This window comes from Dermacentor variabilis, chromosome 4 (genome assembly GCF_050947875.1).
Source record: "Dermacentor variabilis isolate Ectoservices chromosome 4, ASM5094787v1, whole genome shotgun sequence".
Lineage (NCBI taxonomy): Eukaryota > Metazoa > Arthropoda > Arachnida > Ixodida > Ixodidae > Dermacentor > Dermacentor variabilis.
In genome coordinates, this window is record NC_134571.1 from 170,423,166 (window position 1) to 170,448,643 (window position 25,478).

Consider the following 25,478-nt stretch of genomic DNA (forward strand, 5'->3'; position numbering starts at 1 on the left):
AAGCTGCAGCTACGTAAGTTCCGCTTGACGCCGGAAGCAAAGCGGGTGAGTGGGAGAGGAGCGTGGAGGAGGAGAGCAGGTTGGCGGTACTTAACCTGGTCGGCGGAAACGTGTATGGAGGGGCTTTATGGGGAACCAGCTCTCGACAGATGGCGCCCCAAAAATAACGGGATAGCGCCGTCTGTAGTGACGGAAATGCATTTTTCAGTAACACACACTGTGCGAGCAATGCTGTCATATCCGCTGCCCGCCGCGGCGACGTAAGTGTTGTGGGCCTCACCGCGAGCACGTTTTTGTCGCTTGTTTCTGTTGTTTTGTCGTGGTGCGTTGCAACATTTTCACAAGTTTCAAAAACTGCGACGCCACCTCCGCGGCTGCAGCATGGCACCCGTAGTGCTGCGCTACGGTTTTAGAAAAGTGGCCGGGATCGACGAATATTTCCGTGCTAGTGCGCTTGAGAAGGGCCGAAAGTTGTGCGCTGCGAAGTACGCTTACGACGTCGAGGAGACCCTGGAACGCTTTGATGGCGATTCACAAGTGGCGGCGAAATGCCACTCGCAAGTGCGTCAAGCTACGTACGACGTCAACATTCAGGTAAGCGCGCATATTCGTTAAGCTTTTTCTTATTTCACCATGACCGCGAAGATTGGTGTCTTGCGTAGTTTGACCAGCGTTTACGGACTTCATATCCTTATTAATTTTAAGTTTTATGCGGCGTAGCGAAGCCTCACAAACTAAACAATTTCGAGCGCTGCTTATCTCGTGTATGCCTAGCGCAAATTTCGCTACGCCCGTGCGCGGTAAGAATCACGTTTTCAGTTGTTTGACTAAAAAATCATATTTTTGCGTCGGCAGCTGTCATCGCAGCGGCGAATACTGGGTGCGCAGTGCACGTGCAAGGCCGGCCTTGGTGGCGGTTGCAAACATGTAGCTGCCGTCGTCCTGTTAGTCAACGAGGCCGACGCGCCGTCTTCGACTGATCGCCCTCAAGGGTGGGGTCGGCCGACCTCTAAGCCGGACACTTCTCGAAGGGAGTCCATCGAAGAGCTTTTTGGAGGTACACTGTACACTTTGTTTTGCAAAGATGTGGCGTGGAGAACTACTGGTTCTCAGTACAGCGGAAATTGAAAGCCTTTTGGAAACACAATTTCATTTTCGTATTTATATGCCTGTTTGACAAGTCGACATTAACGTGGTCAAAGTGGTGTCTAGCTGGTTTTGGGCATGCTGATGTTAAGCATATGTGGAAGGAAGCTATGTGCATGTGGAAGCTTGTGTATGTGTGTGGGTATGCAGGAAGGGGGGGGGGGGGTCAGCAGCACTAAGCTGCTGGTCCTGTCGCTTGCGTAGGGACGCCCCTGCATTGACGATGCAACAGTGCCATATCTAATTAGCATGCATTTTCTGAGCATGGAGTCGGTATGTGTGTATGCCTAGCACAAGTTTGGCTATGTCTGTACTCAATCACAATCATGTTTTATATTGTTGCACTAAATACTGATCATACTTTTGCATCTGCAGCTGTCGTCACTGCAATTTCTTTGCTTTTAGTTTATTAAACATGTAGTTAACAGCTGTTATCTCTTGCAGAGTACAAGCCCCTGTATATTGGTGGCAAGTGCCCAAAAGAACAACCACCATCCTATGTTCTGCACCATTTCCCCGACATAAGCTGTGTAATGAATTCAGCTTTGATAAGTGAGGAGCAAGGGCGAAATGAACGAGACGTGCAAGACGTCTTAGAAGACCTTATTTCAAAGGCAGCACTCCATGCTGACGTATTGTCTGTAGAAGAGGTGTTGATCTGGGAATGTAGTCTACCTCACTATACAGCAGGACAGTGTGCCTCACTCACTGCAATTGAGCAGCAATTTATTGCCACAAAAGTGGCATGTACAGGCTCCCAGGCAACCATGACAGCTGCTGAAACTATAATGCAGGGAAAATGCCCCCGGTTTGTAACAAAGCACTGCACATTTCTGAAATTTCGCATGTTTTCCTTTTCTTACCTTTTCTGCTGCATGAGAACATGTAGTACACTATACTCTTTCTTGGTGCATGCATGGGTGCACGCTTTCAGAATGTGCTCTACGTTTTATTACTGGCCATGAAATTTAACTGATCCTTTTTGTGTTGCAGTTGGCACAAAGAAAGGTCGGTAAGGATATCCAGCTCCATTGCACACCGCATCCTGACTAGGCAAAAGGCCTTCGAGTCCCTGGCTGAGCAGCTGCAGAACTCCAAAACACCACTTGTTCCGGCGCTGATGTATGGTAGGCACCCAATTTTTTTTTATAAATGACTTGATGGACTTAAGACATGTAATAGAAATTAATAAATTTTGGTTTAAAGCAGCAGCCCTGAGCCAGTGACGGCACTAAGCACTGTAATCCACTGTAATATACCACTTTACATCACTTAGGAACACCTCAATCATGCAACTGAACAAATGTTTACATATGCACTGCTAAAGATTGGTCTTTGCTTGAATACTACTGCAACGTGGATCAGGTTATCAGTGACAGTAAAATTTGTGGCTCTGTGTTCCGTTAAGTGCATGAGTGAGGAACAGTTCCTCTAGAAATGCACATTCTAACAAGGGAACATACAGCAAGGATTATGACAGCCGTAGATTCTTGTGCAGGCATTTGAACTTGAATGCCATGTGCCTACATACACCCTGTGAGCCTGTAAGCATCTAGGCAACCAACATATTGGTGTCTGTTGTATTCACACAGGAAGACGTAGGCTTCAAGAAATTGTTTTATTTTCCGTGCTGCATACTGGCAGCATGAAAGCAACAATTGATGATAGTGCAGTACACAAACAACAATATATATACACCAAGATACAGTCATACATGGAACATCATGGTGACATTCGTTAGCCAGGTCATTGTCCTGAATACCAGCTAAGGAGGCATGCAATGTCACATTTCTCTGCTGGTGGGGCCGATTTGCCAGTGCACCACTAGGCATGTGGCTGCTGTAGTGAATTAAAAGAAATGTTCATTACTCGGTGTGCTAAGGAAAAGAAGCATCTAGAGGTTGAAGTGGCAGCAATGCTTGGGTTGGGGCTTGGATGTCCGTGTTAGCATGCCATCGTTTTACTGACAGAAAAATAAAGTCTTGAGAAGCAGATATGGCCCTTTGGGCATGCGCGATACACAGTTTTTGCTAATTATTTTTCTTGTATATCTGACGCTGGCTTTGCATGTAGTGTTTGATTACCATGTTCGCAAGAGTGATTATGGCTGGCCTTGTGCGTGCACTGTACTCCACTGGGTTTTCATCAAATTTTGAGTTGTAAGCCAATGCTTGTGTATCATGTAGTATTCCTTCAGTCCTGTCTGTATAATTGTATTTCACCTGGAATGAAAAGTAGCTGTGGTATACTGGTAGGGCACTTGTTTCAGAGTTTTGCTAGTGTGTAGATGTGCTTAGTAGACGACAAAAGAAAGAATGAGATGCGCACAGCTGGTGTGTTACGCGTGTCTCGTCATCTCTTCTGTAATGTCTGGTAAGCACATGAACATGCACGATTGCAATTCTCAACTCGCCCAACTAGCTGTGTTGACCTGCTTGGCAGTCATGAGGTTCTTTGTTCGAGCCAACGAAAAGTCATGAACCTTTTCTTCCTTTTCACTTCTGACACTTCCAAGTTTGATGTTACCAGGGGCCATGATGTAAAAGGGATACACTCATAACTGCTTAGCACACTAAAGATGTTCAACACTGCTACTGACAAGTGATTTATGGAAGGATTTCAGAGCAAAATCCATGATATCATTAATGAGCATGAGGCTCTCTTAAGTATTTCTACATTGAACTCGTGCGATGGAAGCTTGTGCACATAGCATCTGCATTTTTTTCTACTTTTCTGAAGGTACTGCTATGGAACCAACAGCAAGGGCAACATTCGAGAAAAAAATTGGTGCCAAAGTGACCCAGGTTTGTAACTACGTTCATCATCATTGTCACCAACCTACTTTATGTCCACAGCAGGCCGAAAGCCTCTCCCTGCGATCTCCAATTACCTCTGTCCCGCGCCAACAGATTCCAACTAGCACTCGCAAATTTCCAAATTTCGTCGCACCACCTAGTCTTCTGCCATCCTCTACTGCGCTTCCCTTCTCTTGGGACCTATTCTGTCACCCTAATGGTCCAACGGTTATCTAATCTGCGCATTACATGACCTGCCCAGCACCATTTTTTTCTCTTAATGTCTATTAGAATATTGTCTATACCTATTTCCACTCTGATCTAAACCAATCTCTTTCTGTCTCTTAAAGTTATGCCTAGCATTCTTCATTGCATCGCTCTTTGCGCGGTGCTTAACTTGTTCTCAAGCTTCTTTGTCGGTCTCTATGTCTCTGCCCCATATGTCAGCACCGGTAAAATGTGCTGATTGTATACTTTTCTTTTCAGTGATAACAGTAAGCTCCCAGTCAGGAGCTCATGATGTCTGCTGTATGCGATCCAACCCATTTTTATTCTGTGAATTTCCTTCTCATGGTTAGGGTTCCCTGTGATTAGTTGACCTAGGTAAACATACTCCTTCACAGAGTGTAGAGGCTGACTGGCGAACCTGAACTCTTGTTCCCTTGCTCGGCTGCGTATCTACAATTGCTCCTAGGTATAGCGGGGCGTGGTACTTGCGCAGATGACGGATGTTTGCACGCATGTGCGAGTAAGAGCGGTTGCAAGAGAGGAAATGTGGGGACTTTTGCTCCTTGAAAATGCGACTCTGCCTAGGCACTACGGAGGAGTTTCTTAGCATGTGTTCTATGTTTGTCCCTAGGCATGCCGGCAGAAGTTGCGGGGTGTGGTAGTGCTGAACTTAGCGTCGCAAATTGGTGGCTGGACGTAATTACATTTATTCAATCATCTTTTGTACCAATTGAAACAACGTGCCATTATTTCACATTATTGGCTGCACCTCCAGGACACCAAAGCGGCAACGAGGACATCAAAGCTGGAACCCAGACTGGTCTGTGGGTTGGGGCTCGCCGAGTTATCCATGGGCCACCCTGCTTCCAGCTTTGATCCCCCCGCTACCCCTTGGGTGCCCTGGAGACCTGCGCCGCCTGCTTTATTGTAACCTCAGGTGCTCTTCTGAGGCCTCCGTTTGCCAGTTACATGTGCCCTCCTGGAGCAGTGCTTGTAAAAAATGCAATCTATCGTCCCGACGAACAAACACCATGACTTATACAACACCAGTCAGAACCTTTCCCCTTCAGACACAGCGATCACCAAATGGGGCGTCCGTGTCCACTGCCTCACCGTGCCAGCAGCCAGCGGCGGAGCGTAAACAAACTGGACCGCACTTCTTAATGCCGGCATGTCTAGGGGACAAACGCCTACAACACACGCTAAGAAACCTCCTCCGTAGTGCCTAGGCAGACTCACATATTCAAGGAGCAAAGGCCCCCAGATTTTCTCTCGCACCTGCTCATACTCGCGCCTGCGCAGAAACGTCCAGCACCACTGCAACTACTAGCACGAGCAACTACTAACGCTGTCCAGCTATTCATCATTATCTTTGTCTTCTATGTATTAACCTTAAACCCCACTCACACACTCTCTTTTACGGTCCTTCCAGTTTTCTGGGACCCTTGCAGTCGATAGACACTTCATATTGAGAGCCGCCATTTTTCCAAGCATTATGTCTCCTCCATCTTTGATTAAATAGACTGTTATTTCATCTTCTCCTGCCGATTTTCCCCATTTCATGCCTTGCAAGGCCCTTCTGACCTCATCTCTAGATATAGGAGGAGTTTCTGTATACTGTTCAGTATTGTTTCGAATAGAGTACTCCTGGGTCTTCTGGGTACTGTACAGGTCAGTATAGAATTCTTACGCTGCTTTTATTATACCTTCAAGATTGCTGATGATATTACCCTGCTTATCTTTCAGTGCATACATCTTGGTCTGTGCTAATGCCAAGTTTCTTTCTCACCGATTTCAGGCTGCGTCCATTTTTTACGGCTTCTTCAGTCTTTCTCACGTTATAATTTCAAATATCACTTATTTTCGTTTTGTTGATCAGTTTTGACAGTTCCATGAATTCTATCTGATCTCTTGAGTTGGACACTTTCATTCTTTGTCGTTTCCTTATTCGGTCCTTTGTTACTTGGGAGAACTTGCCTATTGGTTGCCTTGGTGCCTTGCCTCCCACTTCAATTCCTGCCTCTGACGCCAGCTTCGTTACGGTTTCATTCATTGCCTCTATGTCATCATCATCATCTCTGTTCTAAGGCAGCATATTTGTTTGCGAGTACCAGCCTAAATTTGTCTGCTTTTACCCTTCCTGCCTCTAAGTTGACCTGTTTTTTCTTGAGCGATTGTACTCTTTTTCTGTTCAAACTGAGGTGAATCTTAGCCCTCACTAACCTATGATTATTGCACTTTACCCTCCCTATCACATCTACCTTCTGCAGTATGCTGGGATCGGCAGAAAGTATTAAATCAATTTCATTTCTTGTTTCACCATTAGGGCTTTTCCAGGTCCACTTTCTGTTGCTACGTTTCCTGAAAAAGGTGTTCATCATTCTCAGCTTATTGCTTTCGGCGAAGTCTACCAGCATCTCTCCTCTAGCGTTTCTAGAATCGACGCTGTACTTGCCAATTGCCTGCTCACCTGCCTGCTTTTCCCCCACTTTTGCATTGAAGTCACCCATTACTACTGTATACCGATTCTGCACTTTTCTCATCGCTAGTTCAACATCTTCATAAAACTGATCTACTTCCTCATCGTCGTGGCTGGATGCTGGAGTGTAGGCTTGTGCTGCCTTTAATCTATACCTCTACTGCTACTACTGCTACCCTCTTCATTAAAACTTCTTTCTGGGTGAGTTGGTGCATACGTGACATAAAAATTGTAACAGCGCCAATGCATGCATCCGCTAAGTAACAAGCGCTTGTGTCTCGTCCATTGTGGATGCATGTGTTGGCACTGTTACAATTTTTATGTCAAGTGTGCTACCCTCTCGTTAATTCTGTAGAATTCGTCAGTGTTGCCCGCTATGTCCTTGTGGATTAGGAATCCTACCCCGTATTGCTTCTTATCAGGGAGACCTTTATAGCAGAGGACATGGCCGGTATTTAGAATGTATAAGCCTCAACAGTTCTTCTAATTTTGCTAAGGCCGATAATATCCCAAACAATGTCCGACAGTTCCTCAAAGAGTTTTGCTAAGCTAGCCTCACTCGACAGAGTTCGGCTGTTAAAGGTTGACAGGGTCAGTTTCCATTGGCGGCCTGTTCGGACCCAGAGATTCTTAGCACCCTCTGCTGCGTTACAGGTCTGACCGCCGCCTTGGTCAGGTGCTCCGCAGCTGTTGGGGACTGAGGGCTATTAATTGTAGATATCATCAGGGAGGTTGTGGCCGAATACTGCACCAGGGAGGCCAATTGCTGTTCTGGTGGTAACTACGTTGTCACATAATGCATTTTAATATTGTACAACTAACTAATCTATCAGTTTACTAATACAGACATCAAGTTGTTTTTTGTAGTGCTTTTATAGGAACTGCTAAGCGAGTTCATAATGGATAAGGGCAAGTTTAAATTTCATCCACAAGTGCACGTTACTCAGCACAGCTGAAAGAATATACACTGCAAGAGTGGGTCATTAGTAGAGCTTGGCAGTGTTGCCCTTGTCTTTCTATCCCCCTCTCCACTATGCATTACTGGAATAAAAGTAAAACCGATTATTTTTCCCCTGAGCACATTTATAGATCAGCGTAATGCATTTTCATCGAAGTGCTTGTACACTGAGGCTGGCTCACACATACTGAAACTGTCACAGCCACTGCTGCACACACGGTGATTGCTACTGATATTTGAAAGCATGACTGTTGGACAAAACATATCGAATATGGTGTTCGTGCATGTTGTACATATTATTTGCTAACTTTACAAAATATGCTTTGCAGGTTGGCGTTGTGATTCACCCCTGTCAGCCATGGCTTTGTGCAAGTCCCGATGGGCTTTTCCAAACAACCAGTGGTGTCGTTTTGCTTGAAATCAAGTGCCCCTACAGTCGTAAAGATGACATAATCATAGATCATGCTCTGTGTGAAAGCTACGTTAGCTATGTGACATATCATGATGGAATGCTTCAGTTGCCTCGCAGCCACCCATATTATTCACAGGTTCAGGTTGCCATGTATGTCACTAACACTACAGAATGTTTCTTTTTTGTTTATACAAGCAAGCAAGATATTACTATAGTTGTTGACAGAGATGAAGACTTTCTTGCTCGAAACATTCCTCGGTTGGAGGCGTTTTATTATTCATACTACATTAAGCAGCTCATGCGTTAGACCAGATTCCTGCTTGCAGGAAGTAAGTTTGCTCTTAAAGGTACATACAGCCGCTCAGCACATGAAATCAGATAACCCTGCTTATGGAATGATTCCCTATCATAGTGGCTAAAACAAGCCATGTTTTTCTCATTAAATTTGGAAATTTAGTTTTTAATCTATCACTAAAAGTCGCGAAAGATGACCTTTCGCGCACCACGTGGCACACACATGAAGCTGCATAAGAGCTCTGCCACGTGACCTTCTACTAGTGCACGCGGTTACTGGTCTTTTTATTAGTACTGAAATGCAGTATATTTTCTATAACACGTTTTTCCTGACTTACAGTGTGCAGATTTACAGATTACAGTGTGCAGAGTTGGCCCACTTGTGGCATAGTTGATGTCATATTGTATCTCATAGGGGGGACCACAGAACTTGGGTTACTTGCATGCAAATTCGCCTGTGTACAAAAGCATCCATGTGTACCATTATGCATGCCTTTTTTACCTTGTAATACTCACAGATTAAAGCGCCTGTGATTTTAAGGCAGGTAAAGCACAAATAAAAAACAGACAGCGGAAAGAATGAGAAAATACATTGTGATTGCCATACATGCCTTACCAAAACATGTTACTGTCTCGATCTTCCACTGTACCAGCTAGCTTGGATACAGACCCTAGGTCTGTGTAATATAAAGGCTGATTTGTAAATTATGCTGCACTTATTAACAGCTCAATTACCTACAGTATGTTAGTATCAAGGTTTCACCTCCAGTGAGTGACAAAGTGTTTTTCGATTTCTGTGCCAATTTAAAATTATAATTGCTACTTAAAACATGTACAGCATCCTTGTTTCTATCAATATAAATCATGGTCTTTTCCTTTGCACCATTTCATGACACATTCTTTGCACTTGTTGGCCCTTTAAGGAAGTTGCTAGTGCGTTAAACACTGTTGAGCTACCTGATGGCAAAAGCTGGTTTTAGTCTGAAATCTTCCTCTGAAATTGCCTGGCTTTCAGGAACTTGCTAGTGAACAGCAATGCTTTATTACCACCAATTTCTTTGCTTATTGTCGCTTTATAACTGCAACATGAAAGACTGCATCAAAAAGATCCCGAACGTCTGCCATGGCTTTTACATGTCCATTCTGTCACTGAAGGAGTTGCAGTGATTCTTTCAGTTGTATCTGTAAGCTTGCACTGTATTTCCTTATTGAGAGCCTCTGCTGTTGCACAGTTAAGGCTTGTTCACAGTTGCAGTGTTTAAGCCATTTTTGATGCCTGTAGTGAATGTAGCCTTGAGGCCCATCCATTCAAGGCATCTATATCAGACCAGAGGTCTGATCACCGTCGACCTGATCACGTCTCCTTTGATTTTAATTGATGTCTCCCATTTTTTTTGTGTGTGTGTATGGTGGTTGAGAGCCACACCATAGCTTCTTAGATATGTTTGCAAATTTGTTCAGCCTAGTGCTGTCCCCTTGCTTTACAATTTCTCATCCAAGTTTATAATTTCAGAGTCGCAGATAAAGCTGCTAGCTTTCCTGGTGACCTGGACTACTGTTAGCTGGCTAAAATATCACTGCTACGAGCAGTTTCTTCAGTGTCATACTGCACTTAATGTTCTAAAAATAAAGCATAGTAATTTGTTTCTGTATGGTGCTTGCCTGCAGAACAGCAGTATTGTGTTTGCAAGCTAGGCACATAAGTATACACATGTTTACATGAATGGATTGGTCCGCTTTTTATTATTGCCAAAAATGATGAAAAACATACATGACCGGAATATTTTTCAAAATCTCTGTGGGGAAGTTGGCCTTTAAATATTACAATTTTGTAAAAGGTGGTAGCAGTGCTTATGCCAAAAATATGTTTGATACTCTGTGCTTGTGTATCACAGTGAAAATAAAGCACCTTACTTTGTGTTGCTTTGAATTATTGGACTTTGCAGATTTGCCAAAATGCAGCACATATGAAAAATCTCACTCATGGCAGGAATCAAACTGACAGGAATACGGTGCTCCAAAATTCCATGAGTTTTTATGCGCTGTATCACTCTCTCTACATGCACGCGCACTTGAGCAACATTGTATGTTTCTTGCAGTTCTGCAGGTGAGAAAGGCTGGTTGCCAGTTGAGAATGGTGGCATAATCAGTACGGCACTTTTACCTGCTACACCTGCTAGTATTCCAGGGAAACCCTTATCAGCAAGAATAACATCACGCTGACCAATTATTTCAAGGAATCCTGATTCCAGCACGATTTGTGTGTCTGAGCAACGCCCACCATAGGATTTGGACTTGAATACAATGAGGCCAGAGGGGGCAATCGCAACTAAAAATTTCAATGTAAAGCCACTTTTGTACGTGGAGTAGAGGACATGTTGTTGCCTCACCTCTGATGGTGTTTCTGTGCGCACCTCAGTGCAATCGACAATAAGTGTGCAGTCAGGATAGTTGACCTTAAAACACTCTGGACGTGTATCCCGTATCACTTGCATATGTGGCTTATATATCCACTTTCTTGTAGCACCCACAAGCGTGCCCAGAACTGCATGAAACGTTCGTGCCGCTGTTGTTTCATGAATGCCAAAAATTACTGCAATTGCACTAAAAGGCACTCCGTGCTTCATTTTGAATAGAAATATTAAAAGTTTGTTCGGAAGGCTGACATCAGTACCCTTATCTCTCGTGTGAGGCAGGAGACTTAACAGGAGGGAGAAAACATTGTCAGAAACGCCACAGAGGTCTCTCAGTGCACCGGGTGTTAAGGAAACTGTGTCGAATCCCCCAAAAAAGCAAACCCTAGAGTCTGGTCCTGCGGCACGGTGCAATAGGCATGGCAAATTTCCTGCTGGTGTTGTGAAGCATGCTGTGGCTGATTCTTCTTTCTGGCACACCTTTTGCACTGTAAGGTCTAATGCCTCAATGTGCTCCTCTTCAAGATTGTATTCAACCTGAAAGTCGCAAATGAGAGAGAATATGAATCAAGCTCCAGCAAACGGTGAACGTACCAGCTCCAGGCTACTGTGTCCATTTGGCGGTTCAAGGCATGACTGCTGCTGATACAAGCCTCCAGCCAAACTGTGAATGTCATTGTCCTGTATAAATGGAAAAAGTCAATTAACTGCTGCTGATTGGAGCCTCCAACCAAACTGTGAGTGTCCTTGTCCTGTGTAAACGGAAAAAGTAAATTTTTCTATGATTTCTGAACCAAAATGCAACATTTTTTCCACTTGCCCTCCTTTCACTTTGTTGTGATGGCTCCTGGCAATTCGTAGGTGATTTCGCACGTGCTCGAGCTCGCTCTGCCCATCTGGTAAGAAAAAAAAAACATAGAATCGGTGCACTTGTATGTACGGTTTTTAACGACATCCCCCACTGCATCGACGCGACATTAACGTGATAGGTTGATGAAGAAGACGTTTAAGATTAGTCGAAAGGCGACTCTTGGACTTTGAAAGCTAACAAACACCTCGTCAGCCGCTACAGTCTTTGTATCGTTGAAACCAATAAACTATAAAATGGAGTTTGGTGTCGCGATAGCCCGGAAATAAAACCGTCGGCTGCGTACAATTAAGCGACTGGGGTATGCGAACGTACCAAGCAGCAGTGGTGTATTGAGATGTCGAAGCGTACATGGAGGTTTTTACTATAAATCAACAGTTTGCATCGTTTCTACTGCAATGCAGAAATAGCCCAAGAAATAATGAAGGCGGCCGCGATCGTTCGTGGCCAGGGCGACATCCGATCGTCCGCGTTATCAACGGTGGATGACGAGTGGCATAAAACGAACAGTTTGGCCTTTGTGATTGTCAAACACCTGCACACTGGCACAGTAGCCGAACACAGCGCAAATTTCCAACCGCCTGACGGGCCCTTACGCGCGCGTCGTGCAAGTTCCGCTCCTCTCGGCAACAAGTTGACGGAGCGGCTTTCTCGAGGCGCGATCGCTCGATGCCTAATTTAACACAACCCACAACGATGACACGTAGTTTTGCTTTAAAAAACCTCACCGGTGGTAACGCTCTGTTGGTGCCGAAGGGTCGCATGGAACCGTGCAGCGGTATGCTGAAGGAAAAATTGTTGGCACGTAAGCGGGATGGTGCATGCAATTACTCTTTGCATTGCCGAAGAAGTGCCGGCTGCATATTCTGGTGTTCGCATTCGGCTGCCATGGCTTGCCGTCAGGCCTGTCGAACAAATTAAGCATATAAGTTCAAGCGTAGTCCCACCTGTTTAAGTGTCACGCTTTAAAATTCAGCACACTCGCCCAGCACGTCGAACAGCTTGTATCCAACGTTGCCGCCGCTCTAACTCGTACGGCTTTGAAGGGAATGTGTAAAAAGACACGCTGCTATCATAGCCTTCTTGGTTGTGGCACTTAAAAACACAGCAATACCGCCGGCCTCGAAGTTTCTTTTTCCGCGTTTCACCTATGGTTTCACTTTCATGCACCGCGGTGTCGTTGACGTTTGCTGCCATTTCTATTTGTTTGTATTACTGAAAACTTCCGGCCGCGTCCAAAAGGGCGGCGCTGCATGTTTGTCGAAACTCCAGCGCTGGTTCCCCATTCCGAAAAGTGGAAGGAGACTTAAGATGGCCGCTGTCCACTTAGCCGTCTACTTAGCCGTCTTCAGCGAGTATTGGAATCACTAAAGCCCCTCCATATACGTTTCCGCCGACCAGGTTAAGTACCGCCAACCTGCCCTCCTCCTCCACGCTCCTCGCCCACTCACCCCCTTACGTACGATGGAATGTAGTGCCTGGACGCTTGGAGACCACTGCCGTTTTTCGAGCATTTGGAAAACAGCGACCGCGAACTACTACTTCAGCGGAATACAACACCTTGTCCCCTTTGCATTCTTCTTATGGTGACTGCCACAGCTCTGCTAAGCAAGCGCGGGCGTCTCACCATCGTCAACTAGCAGTCAAAGCGAAAATTCCCGCAGCGCAACTCAAGGAAGCGGAAACGCCGGAACCGGAAATTTTAAAGACGGAAATGCTGGAAATGGATTTGGTGTGAGAGGAAAACGCGGCGCAAAACGCTAACAGCAGTCAAAGAGGAAATTCCCGCAGCGCAACTCCAGGAAGCGGAAACACCGGAACCGGAAATTTTGAAACCGGAAATACCGGAACCGGATTTGGTGTGAGGGGAAAAGGCGTCGCACAACAAAGGTTGTCGCTACTTAGGAAAGCGGCGGCGGTGCGTAGATGCAGGGGTTTTAGGAATCACGACCTACTGAACTCCAGACCTGCACAGATCTCCCTCCTCGAGCACGCATGACTAGTTCGCCCCTTTTGCCGCTAGGGAAAGAACGTCGTGGCGCTAGTTATAACCTGTTCGCTGTCGTCTGCTTCTGCGATCTTTCAGCGCTTGTCTTGCCATTTCGGCAGGCACAAAGCGCTCGTATTGGCGGTAAATGAATAAATTCACAAATGTACAAAAGAAGACATATTTGCGAATGCTTTGCGTTTGAATAGTGAAACTAGAAGAGGAGGAGCGGTGCAAGTGTGAACAACGAGCATAGGTGGCCGCTGCAATGCTAGATCGACGGCATAAATTTCCATTTCCTAGCCTCCTCAAGAGACTGGAAAAATTGTTTAAAAAGATTCATAGGATAATCTAGCTTTCTTTAGTTGATTACTGACAGCCTAATGTAGTAAATGACATTAGGATTTACTGCTGTGTGCCGTAGTTAAAGGCAGATGACCTGGTAAAAGTATAGTAAAAGTATTCACGGAGTAAGTCCTCCGCCCGATATGTGCAATAGGCTGACCGATTCTGTTTCAAGGGAAGGTGAGGATATCTTGTTTCTAATATCGTTGGATGTCTAGCTCAGTAGAAAGCTTGCAAAAAATTAAGCGATACCAGTGCTTTAAAACGTGCTGCACTGCAGGCCTTAATTAAATCGTGTCACGGAACTCTTTTCAAACTGTAAAGCTAGCTTTTCTGCCTGGTATGGCGGCAGCTTAAGATACGTACACAGTGAAGCTGTCTACGTAATTCAATTTTTGAACTCGTGACGCATTTACGGACAACTTTTAAAAGTTAAATGAGTGGTAATCGTTCTGTCGTCGAACATTACGGTGGCTTCAAGTTTCTAAAGAGCGCTGAAGCGAATTTTACAACGTGTACAATGAAACTGTTGTGTTCGTGGCGAACTCTACACACAATGTGATTTATAATATTCTGCTTGAAGAAGGCACTAGGAGCGGCTATTTAACGCTATTTTAGAGAGCAGCGGACTATACGCTCCGACATTTTTTAGGTTCGGGCACTCAACCTTTGGAGCCAAGTGACCGATCAAAGCCTTGTGACATCACTGTCACTGTGTTAGCAAAAATCATTAACTAGAGAAGCAGTTCGTCACAACACAACAGCTGCCTAACTAATTACAACGCCGCACAGCCACCCACTGCGTAGCAGACGGATGGATGGATGGATGGAAGGTAGGAGTGTCCCCTTTGAAACGGGGCGATGGCAGTTGCCACCATGCTCAGATTTTTATTTTGCCTTTTATTTTTATCTGTGTTGTATGTTATTGAATTTCTCGATTTTCTTTAAATACGTCTTCCTACCCTTTTAACCTTATGTCACTCTCTGCTTTTGAGCCACCAATCCTCCTATCGCCTTTTGCTAATTTCCACCGCATATTTATTTACATGACTATCATTATCTCTGAACCCTAGGGCCTCAGGAAGGGTGACTCTGGCCGCATCGACATCGGGATTGATACCATCACATTTTAGTATGAGGTGTTCCATTGTTTCTACATATTTACCACACACAGTACATGTGTCTTCTTCTTCGTTAAATTTCTTTTTATAGCTCCGCGTTCTAAGACATCCTGATCTAGCTTCAAAGAATAGGGCACTGCCTCTTGAGTTATCATAAAACGCTTCCTTCCTGATCTGCTGTTTCCAGTATCGATATAGTTCCACACTATGCTTCTTTTCCATTGAATTTATCCAATTTTTACCTTCCGCATTTTTAACCTGTCGTTTAATGCTCTGTCTTTCTTCGTCCTCGTGTCTGGCATACTTACTGATTAGCTTCCTAGTTCTTTTCCGCCATTGTGAGTCAACGCTCTTTCTGTATAGGTATTTAAACACCTTAGCTGCCCACCTGTTATCGTCCAATTTCCACAGACGTTTTTCGTATAGGATTTTACTCTGAGCTTCCCGTGCTTCGAACGATGCCCAGCGCCTATCTCCCCGTACTGCTTCGTTTGTGGTTTTCCCATGGGCACCTAGTGCTAACCTTCCCACAGCTCTCTGATTTACTTCGAGTCTCGACTGAACCTCTGCCCTTAAACACAGGACGGCATTCCCGAAAGTAAGCCACGGCACCATTACTCCGTTCCGAATGCCTCTCAGTACCTCATACCTGTTGTACCCCCACAATGCCTTATGTTTCATTATCCCGGCATCTCTTCGCCCTTTTGGTATGAGAGACTGTTCGTGCTCCTCCGTGTACATCTGCCCTTTGTTTATCCATACCCCGAGATATTTGTATTCGGCCACTCGGGGTATTTCATGGCCTTGTATTGTAAGCTCCTGATCAGTTGTATCGTTGAAAAGCATCCCACCGGACTTAGCTGCACTAAAACTGAAACCTAAACTGTCTCCTTCGTCCCCACAGTAATTAACCAGAGTTTGCAAATCTTCCTGGCTATCTGCTAACAGCACAATATCGTCCGCATACATTAAACCCGGTAGTCGTTGCTCAACAACCTTTTCGCCTAATCTGTACGACAGATTATACCCTAGATTGCTTCGTTGTAACCTTCTTTCCATGCTTATCATATAAAGCATGGACAGCAGCGGTGATAGAGGACAACCTTGCCTTAATCCTTTGTGAACCTCGACAGTTGTCGTACTCTTAATTCCTTCCCATGTTATTTCAACATTATTTTCTCGATATAGTTCCTGTAGAAAATCAATTACCTCATTACCGATACCTTCAGCTTTTAATATGTTCCACAGGAGTTCCCTGTTCACATTGTCGTATGCACCACTTATGTCCAGGAAGGCTAAATACAGAGCTCTATTTTCCGCCTTAGCTATTTCTATGCACTGGGTAAGCACGAACAGGCTATCATCTAAGCGCCTACCACTTCAGAACGGGTAGAACGGAACTTTCTACCCATAACTGCATTTTTAATTTCACCGCCTGCATCGCCAGCCTATATATAACTGATGTTATCGTAATTGGTCGGAAGGATTTTATGTTCTTATCACCTTTCCCTTTATAAATCAAATTCATTTTACTCTGTTTCCAGCTGCGCGGAATTTGCTTATTTGTTATGACTGCCTCCAATGCTTTTATCAGCGTTTCCTTGCGAACAGGTTATAAAAGCGCCACCTACGGCCGTCGTTTGGACGAAAGTGGGCGCAAGCTGCTCCCATAGAAACCGGATATCTGTGCAGGTCGCGAGTTCCAGTAGGTCGTGATTGGAATACAGCCTAAATTTCCCATGCCAGTACCAAATATATTTCCCTTACAATGATGGCAAACCGAGCAAGTTGTAACTAGTCTACGCAAGCATCTACAAAGAGCGCCGTGACATCACCGACCGGCGCCATCTTACCGAGGGCGGCGAGGATGGCGGCCGACCAGAACACTTCGCCGCAAAGTGCCGGCAGGAAGAGCAAGCAGCCCATGCGGGCGCCGAAGTGCTGCTGGAAAGGGTCCAGCATTGTCTTGTAGCCGGCCTTCCTCATCTTGACCGCGAACAGGTATCCGCCTGCGCAGAGCATAAGGAGCACCTGAAACGTAACGCGCTTCAAGCGACATGTTGGTGCTTGTTCTTGCATATGTGTTTCTCGGGAAAGCTGTCGTGTTCAAATTTTGAACCCTATAATATATGCACCGATTCTGCGCAGTAAGCAAATCGAGGCTCTAGGTTTCTTTCGCCGTAACTGATCTTTGAGGCATTAGAATCCATACATTTAATCATATTTACAATGTACTGTGTCACGGTAAACACTCAAGGAAGTGGGGAGACACCACGTGACCTCCGCCAAGCTTCTTGTTCGAGTGCCACAAAAAGTTCAGGGCCGCGGTGACAGGCCTTTCCCTGCTTCTTTGTATCTCCTTGTTGAAGTCGGTAGTGTTGCATGGAAAAGTATTTGTTATTATTAAAATATGCGACAAGTGCACTTCACATCGTGCGCGTGCGTGTTAAGTGTTTCTTTATGTGTGTATATGCGCTCGTGATTATATTGTGTGCGTCTGCATTTGTACACATGTGATCTTATGTGAATACCTACAGTAGTGAACAAAAATACATTTTGCATTTGATATTTTGCGAACAACGTACTTGTGTCACTATTCATTCGCCAAGCTTCAAACTGACGTGACGATGAGGTCCCCGATTGCGCCCTACTGCAAACCGAACTACCCGATCAGCTTAACTCACCGATGAGCAGGCTGAGTGCGTATCCGAAGGGAGCCTGGCACCAGGCGAGCCCGCTGATGTAGATCACTTCGGCGGTACCATTGATATAACCGCCTCCAACCCAGGTCGCTGAAGAGACGAGAAAGGCTCAACTGTCATAACCCATTGTATGCCAACACTGCAGGTGTAGGATCACATTATACCGCATACCACTTTAGAAGCTTATCACCCCGGCACCTCTTTCTCGCGATACGGAAACACGCCATTGAAATTTCAGTTCCACCCGAAGGGCGATGCATTGACAGCGATGCCAAGGGTTGTGCTTTAACGGCTCGGACACTACGCACCACGTGACGCGGGTGCTACGTGTTAGCAAGACATAGCACGCACGACAACTGCTGCTGGGCAGAATGGAACACCACCCTAACGTTAGCCTGACTTTTACTGTCTGTTCTGCTCGGACCAGTGCATGCACACAGCAGCATGCTCCGCAGGAATGCTGTAGTGCACTTATATAGCTGCGCGTGCAGACAACGTTTATGCTGGCAGTGGAAGGCAAAACGATCTACCCTGGCTTGAACAGCTTGAACCACTTGAGCCGCTTGAACAGAGCATTGATGGTGCGTCCACTTTGTCGTTCTTGCAGCCAAACGCACTCGAGTGCGTTTCGCTGCAGAAATGACAAAGTTGACGCATCATCAATGCTCAGCTCTCGAAACCCCTCTAACACTCTCCCCGCAAGCTTCGAATGAGCCGACCATAGCGGGACAGCAGGTGGTGGCGCGACGGAAGGAATGCGCCTCGAGCGTCCATTTCTATCGCCAGTGAGCCACTTCAGCGGTGAATATAGGTTGCGCCCCGCGGAACGCGAGCCTAAATGAGCAAATCTTGTCGCTTCCCATATATGAACTGTGTGCAACCAAATTAGACTGTCGCACTTGCGGGCGCTGTGGTCATCTAGATTGGCCAGCGCCTGTTCTGAGAAATTGCACTAGCCTATAAGAACCATTTACCTTGTGAATAATAGTAGACAGTGATCACTACGTCTAAGCACAGTAACAATTTATCGGCTCGTTCCATCGAGTAGCATTCGCAGCACCGCCGTATCCGGCAGTGCCAGCCACAGTACAATACTTATCACCACATTCCAATGACAGTCCTTGTTTATAGTATATATGAGTGGTTGAAGAACGGAAGACACTTTAATGGGATTTTGTGGCCAGCTCTGAAAACTAACACGCCAGCTGAGAGCACCAATTAAGGTTACCAGCAAAGCGCCAAGAGAAGGAAAGTCACTGCGCCTTAGCAATTAAGTTAACTATGCATATGCTGTGTCAGGTAAAGCATTTCTAAAAAAATTGCGAAGCAATTGCAGAAGTGCCAAGAGCTGTGGAAGTTATACTAATGCTCCCTGGAATCAGAGTGGCAGGTAAATTGTTCCTCACACTTCTGCCCTTCAGTGCATACATGGAATTCTAACGGGAGTTCATCTGTCAATTCTTATGTAGATTTGACACAATATTTAATGTCATCAGGTTTAATTTCATGGTACCGGGCGCTCTGAAATTGCCCCTGTGAAGAAATGACCTCGCAGCCGTCTCATTGCGATTTGGAACATTATGGTATCGTATGTCTCTTCAACCATATCAAACAATCGCAATGTTGCTATAGACGACATGGTTCCTTTTACGCGAGGAAGAAAAGGTAAGACGTATGAGCAAAACTACCATCGCTAATCCGAGCACCCAGGCAAGCACTGATTTCTTAACACCGCCGCCAGGTGTGCCATATCTGCTCTTTCGTTCTTAACGTTAGGGGTGCAATATTATAATGGTGCGGAAAGCGGGCCGTTTTAGTCCTGCGATTGGTCAGAATGGGGCTTTTGCTGACCAGACATGCGAGGGCAAGCGAACGGTTCATTCTCCGAACCGTAAGAAGATTGCGCCCCTGGGGTATGTCTCTGCCTAGTGGACACGTCCTTTTTTTTTTGCTGCTGAAGTGCTGATTGGCTGGGGGTGCCTGTCTCCTTCTGACGCATACGAGTGGCATACGAGCCAATCAGAATTTCAGCGCTCGCACAGGTCACATCATCGAAGTTCTAGCACGGTTTCGCTATAGAGAAGCACTTTGTTGGGAAGTTTTTTTAGAAACACACACTTCTTGGCGCCACCTTAAAGTAGTACATGCCGCGTACCTCCAACAATTATCGTAATTATAGACTTGGGGCTCCTGCGCGTGTGCCGCAGGCGCCAGTAGACGGAGACACTGAAATCGACGCACGATCAAAATTTACTGCCATCTCAGCGGCGCTTACCGGTCATAGTAAAGACGCCGATGAACAGACCGATGTTTCTGCCGGCGAGCATGATGTTGGATTGTTCGCCCATGCTCATTGATAACGTGCTTCGACGCGGCGCATCGTTCTTGCGGCCGGCCCAGATTCCCACCACCAGGATGATGAGGTAGAAGAATACGATGGCCACCAGGCCCGGTATGTTGATCGCCATCTCGCTTCGGTTTCGCGGGGACGGACAGTCTCTCGGGGACAGGCAGGGGCGCCGGCGGAGGAGCGGTTGAGTGTGTGACCTGCGAGCTCGACGGTCAAAAATAATTATGGCGGACGCTGCGCTCTGCTCCTCGCCGTCGTCTTCGTCCTCTAGCGTGCGCAGAGCTCGTGCCTCGTGCGACGCCTTGTCCTCTTTGCCCTTGAGTCAGTTTCAAGCGCAGCGCATTCCCAGGAGCCATGGAAAGCAAAAAATAATTTTCTCGCTAAATTCTTAAAACGCTACGTTGCGGTACCTATTTCTTTTGATATTATGAAAGGTTTCAATCAGTGTTTCTTCTTTTTAGACATGAGTAATTATACTTCTAAGCCTGCTCGATTCTTCGTCACTCCCAATACTGAGTGTAAGCATTTACGAGGCCGAAACGGGAAGTTTTTGCCCTTATTTTTTTAGCCATATTACGATTGTAAATGCGAAGTCAACATATATCCATTCCAAGCGGTGGACCTTTCTTGGACCGGGCACGCCTTATCTGCCGGTAGTGCCGCGGCACGGCGCTGCTGTCAGTTGTTGAAATGCGGAAATGCGGTTTTGTTTGAAATCAGGGGTACAATCAGGACTCCATGTGAACCAAAGGTCAGTGGGTCGCCTCGCATTGGGCGCTCAAGCGAAGACTACAAATGAAGTTGTGCAGGGTGATATGGCCTGGACTACTTTTGAAGTGAGGGAAGCTCGCAGTAAAATTGAGTATGAAGAAGGACGGAGGAATATGGAAGACAGTAAATGGGTTCCGAGAGTGTTGAGGTATCTGTACAGGAAAAACATTGGTTCACAGTGGAGGAAAAGAACTAGAAAGCTTACCAGCAAGTATACGGCCTGTAGGGTGGGCAACACAGCAACAAAGAACGTCAAGCGGAAAGTCAGAGAAGCCGAAATAATCTCATGGGTGGCGGCAATGGAAAGGAAACCTGCCTGCCATGAGTAACTACTTAAGAGGAAAAAACAAAATCAGGAAAGAAACAATTTATGATAACTCAAAGGGAAGCTCATTGATTTTTGATGCGAGATCGGGATGCCTTAGAACACGCACCTATAAAGGGTGATATAAGATGGAAGAAGAAGCGTGTGCTTGCTGCAGTAAAGCTAGGGAAACGACGGAGCATGTTTTATTAGAATGTCAAGACGTCTTCCCAGCGGTCGGTTTAGGCACCACTGGCCTCCTTGAAGCCCTTGGGTTCAGCAGGAGCAGTGTTAAAGCCAACATGTCCGCAATAGGCATTAGAAAGAGGCGATTGGAGGATTGGCGGAAGTGGGGAAACGACAAAAGACGGAGACGTACAAAAGCACAGTTCGCAATAGGGGTCAGAAAATTTGGGCGTGGTGGTTCATAGTTTTTTTTTTCATTGTGTATCCTAGGTAGGACATTAGGGAGTATAATACTGTGGTTGCAGGTAAAATCGGCGATGTGTCTCAAAACGGCAACAACGCGAGAGATGCAACCTGTTGCGAGATATAGACATTTCTGGCCTCGATGTGTTTAAGATTAAGGTTGGACGTTTCTGCATCATGTTGCATTCGAAGGTGTTTTTTCTACATGCCTCCATGTAAAAAAATATTTCTGCATGTCTGCTGCATCATGCTGTTCCTTTGCAACATTTATGAGAAATCGAATGCAATTGACATCGACAGCTGCACTGAACTGTAAAACAGTTTTGACGTGTAGTTTAAAAAAGAACGCATTTATTTTCCCCTGGAAATATTTGGCAACCGAGCAGTGCCTGCGTTTCTACTAATCCGCACTTCGTTCATTTAACCTGGTAATGACGAGTTCACAAATTGAGCAAATTTGTTTTCTACGTGGCGTCATAATATATTTCAGCTGAAGAAATGTTTCTACCACTGCCAAAACAAAACTTATTTCCGTTATTTTTTCAGAAAGAAAGGGCGTTAAAAGAAAATTTAAAAGAAAAGTTACAAAAAAAGGGTGATTAATATTCAGAAAAAGTGATTTCACTTATTGTACAGTCGGGAATGCTCGTTATAACATAAGCTGATTGGTTGACAGCTTAAAGCCTGAAACTAGCAGCATGTGGTTATAAAAGACGTCTGTTTCTTGTTTTTTTAAAATAAGGCATATTATATGAATACAATCTCATTCAGAACAACAGCAAGCAAGGTTAACATATCTAAAGAGCCACGTGCGTTAATTGGTGCTGGCTTAGCAATTCTAGCCAAATTCACCGACTCTTTGCTCAATGGAAAGAACAATCGCATAAAAACTGAAACATAGCAAAAAAGAAAACAAGTGCCACTACGAAGGAAAAAACCAGCAAGGTTCTGCATGCATAATCGTGGAGGACGAAATATAAACCCTGAACATGCACGCCTTTAGATATGTGCTCAATGTTTTTTTATATGTCGGCTGAAAAGCAAAAGATTTACTAAAGGTTTTGTACTTTTCTCACTTTCAATACCTCTGTGTTCGGTCCTCTCAGCCCTTAGTATGAAAAGCCCCGAACTTCAACCTGTTTAGCAAAGAAGGATGTAGCGAAACGGCTATTTAAATTTGTGGTTTCGGTTTCTATACGCTGCCGGTGCGGCCAACGCAAGAAGTCACAGTTTCGCCTGGAAGGCGAAGCATCGATTGCAATAGCAAATTAGTGGACAGCTATACGAAGTAAGGATGGTAGTTTTATCGGTCGTACAAACATGTAAACATATAGGCGCACTAGATAAATTAACAAGCATGTTGTCACGCGCGCATAAGCCAACGTGAACACGTCTCATTCGATGACAGCGGAAACTCGCTGTCAAAACGCTGGAGTGAGGAAACGCGGCAGCAGCCGCGAGCGAATTTACCTTCGTACAGTCGCTCGCATCAACGCAAAGTATGCCGCGAAAACACGGCGCAGCACGGACCCTGACCGCGTCGCAGATGGTTTTTTAGAAAGCCTTTCAAAAAACAGCGGCCTGGGAGGGCGCGCGCGGTAGCCCGGGAAGCCCGGAGGTAGCCCGCGCGGTAGCCCGGACCATGTGCCAGTTACTCTTGTGACTCCACTAAAGCATTCAACTGACAATCAACGTTGCCGTGATGCATGGCACTACTTGTGCCATGCTTGTGCAATGTGCCATAAAAGCGAGCACCAGTTTCTCACATTCTTCTCTCGTGGTTGCTTTAGCATTTTGAGACACCCTGTTGCACTGCATCGCTTTCGGGATAGGCCTTATTAGTAATGAAACAGGTTCTAATGCTTCTTTGCCGTAGTAAGGAAGATTACTCGTGTCATTTGCAACATAATGATGTCGTTGCCGCCTTCTTGCTCCTGTTGTGATGCAGAAGCTTGGGTCACACACAAATGCTTGACGCACACACGCGCAGATAATTGTAGGTGTACAGGGGACGCAATCGCATGGGGTACGACGTGAAGCATCTTGTGCATGGTGCTTTGGGTGCATCGACACTAGGGTACAACAATGACGTAAGCAAATGCGCAAGTATTATTTATTCATGCATTACAAAGCTTACATGCTTAACTTACAATACAGATAGTTGGGGTCCTATGGTCTAATCTTGCAATCGTGCTCACTCCCTATGCTTAGCGGGCCCGCTATGGTCAAAGGTTGTGGGAGCAAATTGGCATCCATCCGTCTTGCTGTTCCCAGTCTGATCACGTAATTTCTAGATCCTACATGTCGAATGTGGTGACACCATATCCGAGAAACATTCGCATTTCAGCAGAAAATTGCACACTTGTAAGCCTCATAATACCTGATGAGAACAGGTTTGAGTTTGATGGACGACATATATATGCTATACTATGGTTGAGCGAGCACTAGCTCTTAAACACGAGCACTCCCACTAGGATCGACAAATTTACTGCTGGGCTTTGTGTCTCTGAATGCCGAGCGAGAAAGTAAATTTAACTCCGATTGCATCATGAGTGGCATGACAACGGTGCCTTCTGTGCATGCGACCCATGCATGATCGAGCAATGGCTTCTTTCCTCTACCCCAAAATACCAAGGTAAGGCGCGCATGTAGTTCGGTTGCAAATAGATAAGCGATGATATCATGACATGTTTTCATTACATGTAGTATTAAACAAGCTACACCCTATATGCTGAACGAAGTGAAACACGTTTGAGGTGAAAACTCCACGCACTGTGCAAATCGATGTTACGCAAAGCATTTTCTAGGTAGCTTGTTATGTAGCATTGTTTGAGGTTCTGCAAAACGTTACAAGGTTGACTAACGTGTTCGTACAAGACGAGTAATATGTGCATGTGCGTGAATACCGCAGCAAGACGACAGTATGACGACCTTGGCATGACAAACGAACTTCTTGTTCTCTGAAAAAGAAACACCAGACAGAAATAAGTTCATCTTTCGAAGTGGACTGTGAACCGCTGACTTATTCAACCTTCTTGATGCACGCCCGAGCGTATAAGCAACGTGTAAGCCATACACAGCTGGTCCATCATCCGCACTTTGGCGGAGTGCACTAAAGCTGCCTGTGCCAGCAATGTCTTGGACCATGCTCCATTGGTTGCACGGCTCGCATAACCATATTGACTTCGGTGAATCAGAGCGACACAGAGAGACGGTGCAGTGCATTCCCTTGAATAGCTAAAATATGAGATCACACCACAGTATGCTGTGAAGAACAAGCATCAGTGAATTCTTAGGCAAAAAAGTACAACTATAGCCTAACTACATCAGTGAGCCAATGTTATTTTCCACTTGAATGCTCATGAGAAAGAAAGAGCTGATTGAATAAGGCTAGGTGTACACCTATACCCGGACGTTTATATTAGGAAGCTTGAAAAAATAGGCTGCCCAAACTTAGGCACCGTCCACCCGCACCTCCCCAACCTCAACGAGGTTACCCACTCCCTAGCCCGAGGCCTAGTAAACCGCGCGGGAGAAGGGGAGGCTGCCCCCACCGGTAGGGATCGCCTGACACGCTACAATGATCTTGTGAAGCCCTTCTACTTAGAGCGTAGAACGTTCCCCGGCCCACACAACAAACTATCCCGAGCGCAGGCTACAACTTTCCGCCTGCTACAAACCAATACTTACCCCTCGTTACAACTTTATAACAAGATCTACCCCGACATTTACCCCAATCCCACGTGCCGTACCTGCAAGACACAGCCAGCCACACTTCCACACATGCTTTGGGACTGTACACACCAATACCCCGACACTAACCCCACGACCCTCTCGTCGAGATGGCACGCTGCCCTGCGTAGCCCCAACCTTGA

General features: G+C 45.6%; 3 protein-coding genes across 3 annotated transcripts in view; 1 reads left to right on the forward strand and 2 right to left on the reverse strand.

Moving 5' to 3' along the window:
* Positions 1 to 20,279, reverse strand: part of LOC142579939 (high-affinity choline transporter 1-like) — a 54,271-nt gene extending 33,992 nt beyond the window's left edge. Inside the window, exons 1-3 of the mRNA XM_075690618.1 lie at positions 20,025 to 20,279; positions 17,732 to 17,839; positions 16,901 to 17,056 (exon numbers count right to left, since the gene is read on the reverse strand). Coding sequence (XP_075546733.1) covers positions 16,901 to 17,056; positions 17,732 to 17,839; positions 20,025 to 20,217 — 457 coding nt within the window. The 5' untranslated portion in view covers positions 20,218 to 20,279. The remainder of the gene's footprint in view (positions 1 to 16,900; positions 17,057 to 17,731; positions 17,840 to 20,024) is intronic.
* On the forward strand, positions 329 to 8,588 carry LOC142579938 (uncharacterized). The gene is made up of 5 exons (XM_075690617.1): positions 329 to 594; positions 856 to 1,057; positions 2,140 to 2,273; positions 3,886 to 3,950; positions 7,936 to 8,588. The coding sequence occupies exons 1-3, from the start codon at positions 382 to 384 to the stop codon at positions 2,160 to 2,162; spliced, it is 438 nt and encodes a 145-aa protein (XP_075546732.1). The 5' UTR covers positions 329 to 381; the 3' UTR covers positions 2,163 to 2,273; positions 3,886 to 3,950; positions 7,936 to 8,588.
* Positions 10,218 to 12,358, reverse strand: LOC142577667 (uncharacterized). The gene is made up of 3 exons (XM_075687137.1): positions 12,323 to 12,358; positions 11,321 to 11,407; positions 10,218 to 11,263 (listed from the first exon to the last, which is right to left on the reverse strand). The coding sequence occupies exons 1-3, from the start codon at positions 12,356 to 12,358 to the stop codon at positions 10,223 to 10,225; spliced, it is 1,164 nt and encodes a 387-aa protein (XP_075543252.1). The 3' UTR covers positions 10,218 to 10,222.
* Positions 20,280 to 25,478: the final 5,199 nt, after the last annotated feature.

What these genes read in the sequence shown, in the direction of transcription:
- LOC142579938 (XM_075690617.1), top strand. Translation starts at nt 382, where the DNA reads ATGGCACCCGTAGTGCTGCGCTACGGTTTTAGAAAAGTGGCCGGGATC. An exon ending in CGTACGACGTCAACATTCAG is followed by an intron (nt 595 to 855) that starts GTAAGCGCGCAT and finishes TTGCGTCGGCAG; the next exon opens with CTGTCATCGCAGCGGCGAAT. An exon ending in CATCGAAGAGCTTTTTGGAG is followed by an intron (nt 1,058 to 2,139) that starts GTACACTGTACA and finishes TTTGTGTTGCAG; the next exon opens with TTGGCACAAAGAAAGGTCGG.
- LOC142577667 (XM_075687137.1), bottom strand. Translation starts at nt 12,358, where the DNA reads ATGCGACCCTTCGGCACCAACAGAGCGTTACCACCG. An exon ending in CCAACAGAGCGTTACCACCG is followed by an intron (nt 11,408 to 12,322) that starts GTGAGGTTTTTT and finishes CCATTTATACAG; the next exon opens with GACAATGACATTCACAGTTT. An exon ending in GACACAGTAGCCTGGAGCTG is followed by an intron (nt 11,264 to 11,320) that starts GTACGTTCACCG and finishes TGCGACTTTCAG; the next exon opens with GTTGAATACAATCTTGAAGA.